At 39.6% G+C, this 12,302-nt stretch overlaps 2 protein-coding genes across 3 annotated transcripts; both read left to right on the top strand.

Moving 5' to 3' along the window:
- The first annotated feature begins 1,408 nt into the window (after positions 1-1,408).
- On the top strand, positions 1,409-3,447 carry LOC148728757 (vitamin K-dependent protein Z-like). The gene is made up of 2 exons (XM_088724830.1): positions 1,409-1,949; positions 2,202-3,447. The coding sequence occupies exons 1-2, from the start codon at positions 1,773-1,775 to the stop codon at positions 2,358-2,360; spliced, it is 336 nt and encodes a 111-aa protein (XP_088580956.1). The 5' UTR covers positions 1,409-1,772; the 3' UTR covers positions 2,361-3,447.
- A 625-nt stretch (positions 3,448-4,072) lies between these two features.
- Positions 4,073-9,207, top strand: LOC148728756 (uncharacterized). Of its 2 annotated transcripts, none has more exons than XM_088724829.1 (5): positions 4,073-4,529; positions 5,211-5,338; positions 5,620-5,696; positions 5,962-6,082; positions 8,161-9,207. In XM_088724829.1, exons 2-5 carry the CDS (start codon positions 5,237-5,239, stop codon positions 8,209-8,211), a joined length of 351 nt encoding a protein of 116 aa, XP_088580955.1. In that variant the 5' UTR covers positions 4,073-4,529; positions 5,211-5,236; the 3' UTR covers positions 8,212-9,207. The 2 variants fall into 2 exon arrangements, with proteins under 2 accessions (XP_088580955.1, XP_088580953.1); XM_088724827.1 differs by having other exon boundaries at positions 4,090-4,629.
- The last annotated feature ends 3,095 nt before the right edge of the window (positions 9,208-12,302 follow it).

The raw sequence follows: 12,302 nt of genomic DNA, 5'->3' as shown, positions 1-12,302 counted from the left end.
AAAAAAAAAAAAAAAAAAAAAGAAACAAAAGGAAAAAGAAAATATACTGAGTGGCGCGTTTTTCTAAGAACTTGTATTCCGATATCTGCAACAGCTGCAAAAGCCTCTTTTCAAAAGGCAATATAAGCGAAAAAACATTCTAATTCAACATTCAAGCTTTCTTGTTGTTTTCTTTTTTTCTTCTGAGAGAGACTAAGCTGCAACTACCAGGCTTATATCAATAAACCATTCAGATATTCAAAAATTATTTAAGTGAAAACGCATATATTTCACCTTACATCCAATCTCCTACAAAGGTGATATTTATAGTAAGCATCTATAATATCTCACTTGAGGGGCATAGAAATGCTCCAAAGAAATCGAATTTACAAAATTTTTCCGCAGAAAATAATACTCTGAGCAATTTAGAGCAATGTTTACGAAATGCCCATCGCAATATGCACTCACTTATTGAACTTGGCAGAGCACCAGATAGTACGCGTCAAAATAGATCAAAATGTATACTGTTTTCACCTTTGTTCTTTTGATGGAACTTTGCGTCATGAAACTACAGACTGTCGATTCACAGGGTTAGTAGCGACGAAAATCCTTTGAGTTTGTTTTTTTTACTTAATTATGCTAGATGTTTATGTATGTTTTCCATTTAAATATATCGGTTTTAACGAATTGGCTATGGAGTTGATGATTGCAGCTATCTGTAGGGATCGATCTAATATCTTTCCGACTATAATCCATGCCATTTTTAATTCGGTTTGAAATGAAAGGCGCGGAAAGGAAACATTTTGATATATTCATCAGTAAAAACGATGACACTGCTACTTTTTGTGTCGCCACAAACATTTCTTAGTCGATATCAGGCCCACTAGTTTTGAAACTTTTTCAATATCGAATTCTCCTTCTTTAAACCGAATTCAAATTATCGAATCCAAAAGAGATAGCAAGATCAGTGTCAGAATCGACTCTAGGAAACGCTTTTAAGTGTTAGAACGCTTTAAGATTCGTATCACATTTTCAGGAAATTCACAGGTAAACTTCTCAGTTTGCCAGTACATAATTACATCGTTAAGTCTGGAATGACTGCCGAACAGCTGCTTTTACACCATGATGCTGCATAATCTTCGATTTCAACCAAACGGCACTTACCTTACCCGTAAGACCTAATTAATTTTGGGTGATGTGCAGTGTAGTTTGTGCTATTCCAACGACTATGTTCCAACATGGCCAAGATGGCGTGAAAAAGCAACATGCTAAAAAAGCGTCTCCAATTTTTTAAAATTAATTTAATTAATTTTGGATTGCGTGCAGCGCAGGTCCTGTTATTCCATCGATTAGGCTGCAATTTGCCAAAATAGTGTGAAAAAGCAACTTGCTCAAAAAGCACATCCGAGTTGTTGTTGTTTTTTTTTTCGCTGTTAAGCATTTCAGCGTCCGCGGTGCGGAAAGCATTAATCCGTCTTCAGTGCCGAAATGAACTTTACGTTTGGTTAAGAGTGAATAAGGACGTTTCCAAATTTAACCTGCGCAGTGAGAACAGAGCCCTAAACGTTACTACGGAAATAGGGAGTTGTAAGGGATGATTTCCATTTAGACAGAATTCTTATCCTTTAATTAAAATACATACTTTATCCTTGTTCATCTAAAACGCATTACTGAAACCATTCATATCTTAAGAGTTCTCTGATGCAGACCAATGCAGTCATTTGGAGTTCGGTCCTAAAGGAGCTTTTGACGGGAAACGTCTTCAAAACCATGTGATCCGCATCGTTCAAGTTATGGTACAGGAGTTCTGTGAAACTATGTGTTGTATGGAACCCAACTGTGTCAGCATCAATTTTGAAAAACAAGCGGGTGGAAACGGAAAATACAAATGTGAATTAAATAATGTCACACACGAAGGTTACGAAAGCGATTGGGTTAAGGAGAAAAACTTCTTCTACCATGCATCTGAGGTAACTACAATTTAGTTAGTGGAGGTCTTAGTGAACGCTTTATAACAATATCTAGTCACCTCCCTTTTTTTCATCTAAATGTTTTCAGGTTTGTATTCCTAAGGACCGGTTACAAGTTTCATCACACCATCAATTTTTTCTTGCAAATCCGTACTGGTATAAGCTGATATCTGGAAAAAAAAAATAGCATGTGATGCAAATAGCCATAAAGGAACCACCTATTTTCTTTTTCATCGTTTTCATTCGTTCTAGAGTGCTTGTGCTGAAAATCCTTGCATGAACAACGCCAGTTGTCAAAGTGGTTTTACCGATAAAGGATATAGCTGTCTGTGTCCTGCTGGATTCAAGGGTGCGAGGTGCGAAGCAGGTAATGAAGAAACGTCTTTGTTATTTCATGGTTTGTCATTGTAATGAAGGTATGATAACATAAAATTCATAGATAAACATACAAACATGGAAGTCAGGAAGATTGACGAACTTTCCAATTCTGACTTAGGCAAGCCTATTCTTTTTTAATTTTTCTAGTAACTCTCAATTTTGTCCTTTTCTCTTCCGTTTCAATGTAGCTTGGTGCTGGAGTTGGTGGTTTATTTGTACAAAATGGTCATCACCAGGACACCTTGTTTGGGAGGGGGGAGGGTAACGCGTTCATGTAAGGCCCATAAGACCCTCCATACATATCATAGTCCATGATACAAAGTAGTACAATATTCATGTACGATGTACAATATGTCGTAGCTAGCATTGTTCTACCCAGTTAATCCCGTGTATCCTAAGCTAACCACTTTAACCCTCATCTACACTTTATTAATCATGTTCTACCATGCTAATCCCCACCTACCTTAAGGTGGCTGAACACAGTTTTTGATACCTTTGTTTCTTTCACCATTTTCTCTAAAACCCTTGATCTCTCGGTCGCCAAAACTGGCAGCAAGAAAGTTAACAACACAAACTTTGTTTTTTCGATAGCTAAGCTGACGTATTTGCCCTTTCCAGGGCGACATGAATAGATATAAACAGGCAATTAAAATCGGTTTTGTTTTTTTGTAGAAAATCTAGTCATTAGATTTTCTTTGTAATTTGCCTGCAACGAGCTTGTAACGATACTCACGAGTTAACACCATTTTGCAAACAATTTAACAGAGATCTGTAATTATCCCTTGTTAAAGGTTCACTCGATTTTCTACAGTTTCCTTTGTTTAAAATCAATGTTTTTTTCAATACTCCAGTTCCTAAAGTAGTTTCGAGCCAAATTTCGTGAAATTCTAATGAGTGGTTCTCAAGAAATAGGCATATTTCCAAGAAAGCAATTTTCCATTCAATCGCAATTTTTTTACTTACTACGCATGCGTTGCATTTAACTGGATTCTTTCGGTAGCGACGAAAAAGCTGAGAATTGTTGATTTCTTTGCACCGTTAACTTTTTTAACATATCTTTGTAATCAAAGATTAAAGCCCTCAACACAGTGCGCCAACTATAGAGAAAATTAGCACAGATAGTGCGTGTGATATTCGGATATACAGCGATAAAAACCCTCGATGTCCTTTGATTTGAATATTTTAATCAACACACTACTCACATGGCAGCCAACGAGTATCACAACAACAACTTTCCCTAGGCATCACGGGATGCCTACAAACACAACCTTTTCGCACTTCCGGTACAATACACTACATCCCTCCCTGTTTTTCCTTAATTTAGAGCGAAAACCCAAACATAAATAACACAACTCTTACAATGTCTTGCATATAAATGCAGGCCCGGGCCTACTGTTCATAAACAAAGTCCAGTCGGATTCCTAACATAATATCAATGAGCCTACAACAAATAACATTCAATTATCCCTTAGAAAGTTCGTAGTCGTCAAATCGTTTAGGCGGTCTGACATTCCGAGCTGGCCTAGGACAAACTATCTGGTTAAGTGGACTTCGGATAGTGGCAGTGGCCTGCTGAACAGACATCGATGATCCAGTTGGCCCTGGCCTTGGGAGTTCATCCCCTCATCACGAGCCACAGGTAAACGGAAGTTCAAACATTCGAAAAGGCTGGTTGCTATGGAGTGACGTCATAAACCGGATAAGTTTCCATCATCGCCTTGACAGCCTTTTTCGATAATTGCTCGCAGTAATCTGAGTAGTTGCTTGAATTTGTACAATCTCGATCTGTTCCTGCTGGGTACAATGAAGCCTTTTGTTTATTAGGGGCTGGATCGGCCTATTGACATTTGGAGATTGGATTTCATATTAATATGCGTAAGCAAAAGCGGGAATGTTTAGTTTCCCGCGGTCGAGTGCACTTATGGATCCCTTGAAACTTCGAAGGGTTGAATTGCTTCATTCTCTTCCAGATGAGTCAAGGGAATGGTTTATCTTAAATTTCAAGAATTGTGGCATAAGAGTCAGCAAGTTTTTTGAAGTAGCCTGTTGGTGGCACATTTTCCAAGCGTTTTGTACGGTCCAGCTTTAAAAAATGGCGGAAGCTTGGATGACCGATATGTTCAGAACAACAAAGTGGCCATCGCCTCTCTATTTGGAGTTGTTTCTACCATCTTCCGGCAGAAATTCGAAGAAGGAGAAGTGGTGAGATATCTTTGGTTGATCGATAAAATAAATTCTTGATCCTGGATCAAGAAAAGCTTGGCAAACGTTACTTAGCATTTTCAAGCTAAGACGAACCGGGGTAAGTCATAACGTTTATATTTTTGTTAAGATTGGAAAAAGTGAGTTTGCTGTCTTATGTTTTGTTGTGAATGCTGGTTTCACGGTGTATCAGAACTCATCTCTGCTTGGCAGGAAAATCACATAATTGGCTGAGTTTGATTTTACGCTGAGCCTCTAAGTCTTCTAGCTATGATCACTTTTTATGGCTACTTTAGGAGAAATTTCGGGTTTGTTTCCTTGATAGGGTCTTGACAGTATTATAATTTATTTCATTTCTATTTTTCTACGATAAAAGATTTAAATCGCCAGAGGGATGCCATTGAGAAAACTGGAATAGTAGTTAATGGAAGATGCTTTAAAGTTAAATTTCCAGGTTATTTGTGTGTGCCAATCTTGACTCTTTATATTTTTTTTTATCTTATTATTTTTTATTTTTGCAATGTTTTTATGTTACATGTCTAGCTACGTGATAGTAATTATTGAATCCATTTTATGCTTGGCAGTGTTAGAAAATATCTGGGAAAGTATAACATTTGAGATCTTTGGTGTAGCTATTTTAACTTCAACTTCTTCTTATCTTCTTGTCTTTTTTCATGACAGTTACTCTTGATTACAAAACACTGATAATGCTGCTCAAGCAAAGAGCTGGTGATGCCAAAAAATATATCAATGAACTTTGCAAGCAAGGATTGGACACAGAGTGCTGTGTATTCTGCAAAGTTATTAAGGTAGGTTATACCTTCAATGCTAAATGACATGCATCATAGTAGAATTATACAATAACACTATTCAGCCTACTGGTATTTGTTATGCAATTTATTTATAATCAATTAGTGAGAGCTTTCTTGGCTTTCTTGACTTTACAGAAAGGCAGACGAAAGGTGTCCATAAAAGTGAACATATTTTATCTGTGGTGAACAGTGATTATATATCTACCATTAGTAGTGAACATTATATGACTTTAGCTCAGTTAATTCATTATTGAGTGATACATGCAATTTATTTGTAGGAATGTGCCTCTCCTGATGTTCCTTTTGGGGAAGCCTTTGCTGAGTGTTTCCTAAAGAGCAAAGCAAATATTGGGGGGTAGGTACAACTCTGCATTTCTGCATTGACATGCATAAAAAGTTCCAGCTTGCAGTATGGTATTTCACTTTCTATTGGAATACATGTCTTTAAATCTCACTTGGGATACTTAGTTTGATGGACAGTTGGCATACTGCCGGCCGACAGTTGGCCGACAGACTTTTAGGGGAGCTGTTCACTTTTACCTAGTTACCAGCAAAAATATAGTAAGCTTGGATTATAAAGGTGGAAACTTTAGTCACTTTTTTTTTTCTGTCTGTTTCAGATGGAAGGGGTTAAGAGATGACTTGCTCTTTCTCCTTGAAGAGGAGCCATGTGATGTTAATTTATGTGCTCTGCCTGCAGTGTATGACATTTTAATTTTTAAATTCTGTGCACCCATTGAAGTAAGGCATAGTCAACATTGTATCATTTAAAAAAATCTATTTTCTTGAAGTCTTATCCTGTAACAATATTATTTTGTTTATTGTTGCCTGGTCACTTCTGAGATATATATTTATTTGTCATATTTCTAAGATTTATATGGCACTCGGCGTAATGCCTGAGAGCTTCTGGGATATAGCAAACTTAGTTTTTCATTCACTGTTAATAGAGGGAAATTATGTCTTTCCTTTCTGGTTCACCCAGGCTGAAGCCCTTCATTCAGAGTAATGCCTGAGCAATTCTGGGATATATAACATACCTAGCTTTTCATTCATGGTCAATATAGGGAAGTGTTGTCTATCCTTTCTGGTTCACACAGGCTGAAGTCCAGGCATTCAGAGTAATACCAGAGCACTTCTGGGATTTATAACATACTTAGCTTTTCATTCATGGTCAATATTGGGAAGTGTTGTCTATCCTTTCTGGTTCACCCAGGCTGAAGTCCTCGCATTCAGTGTAATGCCTGAGCGCTTCTGGGATATATAACATACATAGCTTTTCATTCATGGTCAATATAGGGAAGTGTTGTCTATCCTTTCTGGTTCACCCAGGCTGAAGTCCTGGCATTCAGTGTAATGCCTGAGCGCTTCTGGGATATACAACATACTTAGCTTTTCATTCATGGTCAATATAGGGAAGTGTTGTCTATCCTTTCTGGTTCACCCAGGCTGAAGTCCTGGCATTCAGTGTAATGCCTGAGCGCTTCTGGGATATACAACATACTTAGCTTTTCATTCATGGTCAATATAGGGAAGTGTTGTCTATCCTTTCTGGTTCACCCAGGCTGAAGTCCTGGCATTGACTGTAATGCCTGAGCGCTTCTGGGATATATAACAAAGTTTTACATAGCTTTTCATTCATGGTCAATGTAGGGAAGTGTTGTCTATCCTTTCTGGTTCACCCAGGCTGAAGTCCCGGCATTCAGTGTAATGCCTGAGCGCTTCTGGGATATATAACATACTTAGCTTTTCATTCATGGTCAATATAGAGAAGTGTTGTCTATCCTTTCTGGTTCACCCAGGCTGAAGTCCTGGCATTCAGAGTAATGCCTGAGCGCTTCTGGGATATATAACATACTTAGGTTTTCATTCATTGTCAATATAGGGAAGTGTTGTCTATCCTTTCTGGTCCACCCAGGCTGAAGTCCTGGCATTCAGTGTAATGCCTGAGTGCTTCTGGGATATACAACATACATAGCTTTTCATTCATGGTTAATATAGGGAAGTGTTGTGTATCCTTTCTGGTTCACCCAGGCTGAAGTCCTGGCATTCAGTGTAATACCTGAGCGCTTCAGGGATATATAACTTACATAGCTTTTCATTCATGGTCAATATAGGGAAGTGTTGTCTATCCTTTCTGGTTCACCCAGGCTGAAGTCCTGGCATTGACTGTAATGCCTGAGCACTTCTGGGATAAATAACAAAGTTTCACATAGCTTTTCATTCATGGTCAATATAGGGAAGTGTTGTCTATCCTTTCTGGTTCACCCAGGCTGAAGTCCTGGCATTCAGTGTAATGCCTGAGCACTTCTGGGATATACAACATACTGAGCTTTTTATTCATGGTCAATATAGGGAAGTGTTGTCTATCCTTTCTGGTTCACCCAGGCTGAAGTCCTGGCATTCAGAGTAATGCCTGAGCGCTTCTGGGATATACAACATACTTAGCTTTTCATTCATGGTCAATATAGGGAAGTGTTGTCTATCCTTTCTGGTCCACCCATATTGAAGTCCTGGCATTCAGTGTAATGCCTGAGCGCTTCTCGTATATACAACATACTTAGCTTTTCATTCATGGTCATTATAGGGAAGTGTTGTGTATCCTTTCTGGTTCACCCAGGCTGAAGTCCTGGCATTCAGTGAAATGCCTGAGCGCTTCTGGGATATACAACATACTTTAAGTTTTTTTATTCATGGTCAATACGGAGAAGTGTTGTTTATCTTTTCTGGTTCACCCAGGCTGAATGGAAGTTCTGCTATTCACAGTAATCCCTTAGTGCTTCTGGGATACCTAACATTCTTATTTTCTTTGACATTCACAGGTTAATCAAGGGAAGTGTTGTCTATCGGCCTTACTGGTTCACCCAGGCTGAAGTCCTGGCATTCAGTTTAATGCCTGAGCGCCTCTGAGATATTTGACTTACTTAGCTTTTCATTGATGGTTAATATAGGGAAGTATTGTCTATCCTTTCTGGTTCACCCAGGCTGAAGTCCTGGCATTCAGTGTAATGCCTGAGCACTTCTGGGATATACAACATATTTTAAGTTTTTCATTCATGGTCAATACGGGGAAGTGTTGTTTATCTTTTCTGGTTCACCCAGGCTGAACGGAAGTTCTGCTATTCACAGTAATCCCTTAGTGCTTCTGGGATACCTAACATTCTTATTTTCTTTGACATTCACAGGTTAATCTAGGGAAGTGTTGTCTATCGGCCTTACTGGTTCACCCAGGCTGAAGTCCTGGCATTCAGTTTAATGCCTGAGCGCCTCTGAGATATTTGACTTACTTAGCTTTTCATTGATGGTTAATATAGGGAAGTATTGTCTATCCTTTCTGGTTCACCCAGGCTGAAGTCCTGGCATTCAGTGTAATGCCTGAGCGCTTCTGGGATATACAACATACTTTAAGTTTTTCATTCATGGTCAATACGGGGAAGTGTTGTTTATCTTTTCTGGTTCACCCAGGCTGAACGGAAGTTCTGCTATTCACAGTAATCCCTTAGTGCTTCTGGGATACCTAACATTCTTATTTTCTTTGACATTCACAGGTTAATCTAGGGAAGTGTTGTCTATCGGCCTTACTGGTTCACCCAGGCTGAAGTCCTGGCATTCAGTTTAATGCCTGAGCGCCTCTGAGATATTTGACTTACTTAGCTTTTCATTGATGGTTAATATAGGGAAGTATTGTCTATCCTTTCTGGTTCACCCAAGCTGAAGTTCTGGCATTCAGAGTAATGCCTGAGGTTTTCTGGCATATATAATGTGAAGAAATTCTTGTGACGCAAACTTTTCTGTTATTTGAGCTCTTCACCTATATCTACAGCAGAGCGACAGGAATAAATAGTCGTTTGAGACAAAAATTTGAAAAACAGCTTCATTTACTGTTAAAAGTCGCCCTGCAAACCGCTACGGGAAAAGAACATCCAAACAAAAAATGCTGCCAAAAAAACTCAATAAATAACACAAGGCAAAACACTGCTGGTACATTTCTTTGCGAAGCTGGATCGTGAAATCTCTGATGCGACGTTTTTGTAGGGCGTAAACACACGACGACGATTGATTTCCTGACAAACTGGGTAATATGAGATAATATAAAGTATGAAAGAACACGAAGTAACACGCACAGCCTCAAGTGATCGATATACCGTATTTCCTTGAATAAGTGCCCACCCCTTGGCCATTCAAACTTGTAACTCTGAATAAGCGCGACACCGGAACTCTTTCTTTTTCAGCTTTCATAACATTTTAAACTTTTACTACCTTAGATGAATATGTTGGGAGAGATTCTTGCTTTAAGAGTTATATTACGCCGATGTATTATCTTTCCTTTTTATATGGCTGGCTTCGCAAGCGGTGCAAGATGCAGCGAATTCTGTGAGCTGATTGGCTATTAACCCTTGCTTATTTTTCGTTTTCTGCGGTGGCCAGCGTTGCAGCCATTTTGTCTTTGTGTAACCTGCAGGCAAGCTCTCGCTTGGCTCTTATCGCTTGGCTTAGGTTTGAGTTTTCCTGCTTAGTCAATAACGCATTACTGGATCTACCGCGCTCTATGTTAATTTCCAAACCACTCTAGCGCACAGCGCTTGACTCAGTATTTAAAGTTGGTTTTTCGGAAAAAGTCAACGTCCCACCCCTCTCAAGAAGCTTTTAGAATATAAAAATTCAAGGACTTTCTAAGGATTGGTTAAATTCATTGGGGGACTTGCCCTGAAATTAACGGACTTGCAAGACAGTACGAACCCTGTTAAAGTTCAAGGGAGTTTAAACTTGTTCGTAACGTGTCATTAAACGAAAGTTGGTCTTTGTTTAAAAGCTTTGTCAGCTTGTTCAACATCTATCTTGATTTGAAAACAATTATTATTACCCCCGGTCTCTGTTTATTCACGATTTTAATCATCGTTGCGGAAAGGGTAGCGCAAAGAGATTTTCAACACCAGTGCGTTAATCAGATCGTACCTATAATGTCTGTAATCTGTCGCAACTATCTCTCGCAACTATCTATGAAGGCCAGTGACAAAGAATCTTATGTGTACTGCATGAATATCGTTTAAAAAAACTGGAACAGTGTGTAAACTATAAATGCGACATAAAATATCAGTGAGAAAAAGCCGCCATGTATTGTGGACTCTGCGTTAAACAGCAAAAGAAATTATAGGTTGTAATATGCCGAGTTTATTCCCAATAACTGGTAACCGAATGCTCAAAAATTACAGCACCAAGCGTCAGCTGTCAAAGATTCCGAACACAGCGGAAAAAAAGTCGTCGGTTCTGGAATTTACTTTGTTTCCGATCCGAAAACAAAAATCTGGTAAAATTGATTAGAAAACAAAACACTCAGGCCGCCAGTTAAATGTCGTAGTAAATAAGCGTCGCAGCCTATGTCAGTATTAATGAAGTTAACTAAATCCGCAAGCATTGACTAAGAAATGTTTCTTCGACGTGACTGTAACTGCCGCAACACACTCCGGGCGAGCGCTTTGTCTTGTCACTATTTTTAAGCGCCGGCCATGTACACTTTTTTCGAATACGGCTTCTTTAATTACCTTTTCACGCCATAGGATGATGACATGATTGTGTAAAAGTTGACGCCTCTATCAGATTAGGAGCGAAATACGATCAAAAATTTTACCCAAGCAAGCCACTGGTATCCAGCAGAGAATGCGGACTAAAAGTACGGATTCTCTGCTGGATACCTAGACTTTTTTTGGTTGCTAACGGCGTGAGGCTCGTTATGTTGCTACCTCTGTTTGGTTTGTTCCTTCTTGCTCTCGATGGACGGGAGTAATATCGACTTTCGCCTCCAAGGGTTTCTCTTGATACTTTTTGACAAATGAGACATTTCTTTTAAATTCGGCACCGGCTGTACTTCTAATTGTTACCTCTCCTCCTTTCCTGTCTATTACTTCGCAAGGATTTGGGTCATAGTTTGGAGACAATTTGTTAGTCTTCGAGTTCTTCAGGAGTACTTTATCTCCAACCTCCACCTCACTTGCAACAGCAATTCTCTTTGCATCAACATACTCTTTCTGTGATAACTTCCTTGACCAGTCTCGATCGCGGACTTCCTCATTAGTGATAGGTGCCTCCCTTCGCAAGTCTGGCAACTTTGACCGCATTTCCCTTCCAAACATCAGGTAGAAGGGTGTTGCCCCAGTTGTCATCTGAGGAGTTGACCTATATGCGGTTAGGAACGTCTGTAACTCTTGACGCCAATCTTTCCCCTCAATGTGAGCTATCTGGACTGACTTCATCAATGTGCGATTCTGACGCTCTACTTCCCCATTGGCCTGCGGCCACAGGGGAGTTGTTGTGCGGTGTTCTATCCCATTTTCTGCAAGGAAGGCTTCGAATTCTTCAGATACCAGTTGAGGCCCATTGTCAGTCTTGAGTGTATGCGGCACTCCAAACCGGGCAAATATTGGTTTTAGAGCTTCAATGAGTCTTGTGCTAGAAGTTGACCTCAAAATAACCACTTCAAAATATCTACTAAAATAGTCTACCACCACCATTAAACTTTCCCCTGAAGGTAAGGGACCAAGAATGTCAGCTGCACAATCTTCCCAAGGGCCACTGGGAGGAAGAGCTCGTGCCATAGGTTCTGGGGGAGCATATTCACTGACCACTTGACAACCATGGCAACTCCTGCACAGCTTCTCTGCATCAGCATCCATCTTGGGCCACCATACTTTACTGCGCAGTCTACATTTTGTTTTAACAATACCCTGATGTCCCTCGTGGGCCAACTCCAAAACACGCGGTCGCAATTCTCGGGGAATCACTAGCCTGGAACCCCGTAAAAGCAGCCCACCATATGTACACAATTCATTCTTCACATGCAGGTATGCAGGTACATTGCACTGACTCCAATCTCCTGTTTGGACACATTCTTTGATGAGGTTCAGCTCCATATCCTCAGCTGAGGCTTTTTCTAGTTCAGCAGGTGTCAAAGCACAAGGAACACTAT

The sequence above is a fragment of the Stylophora pistillata genome, chromosome 6 (assembly GCF_964205215.1).
Source record: "Stylophora pistillata chromosome 6, jaStyPist1.2, whole genome shotgun sequence".
Classification (NCBI taxonomy): domain Eukaryota; kingdom Metazoa; phylum Cnidaria; class Anthozoa; order Scleractinia; family Pocilloporidae; genus Stylophora; species Stylophora pistillata.
This window is presented reverse-complemented; position numbering and strand designations above follow the sequence as displayed.

Bases quoted from the DNA above. Each gene is read 5' to 3' on its own strand.
- LOC148728757 (XM_088724830.1), top strand. From the start codon at position 1,773: ATGGTACAGGAGTTCTGTGAAACTATGTGTTGTATGGAACCCAACTGT. The intron at 1,950-2,201 runs GTAACTACAATT...CATTCGTTCTAG, and splicing joins TCTTCTACCATGCATCTGAG to AGTGCTTGTGCTGAAAATCC.
- LOC148728756 (XM_088724829.1), top strand. From the start codon at position 5,237: ATGCTGCTCAAGCAAAGAGCTGGTGATGCCAAAAAATATATCAATGAA. The intron at 5,339-5,619 runs GTAGGTTATACC...ATTTATTTGTAG, and splicing joins TATTCTGCAAAGTTATTAAG to GAATGTGCCTCTCCTGATGT. The intron at 5,697-5,961 runs GTAGGTACAACT...TGTCTGTTTCAG, and splicing joins AGCAAAGCAAATATTGGGGG to ATGGAAGGGGTTAAGAGATG.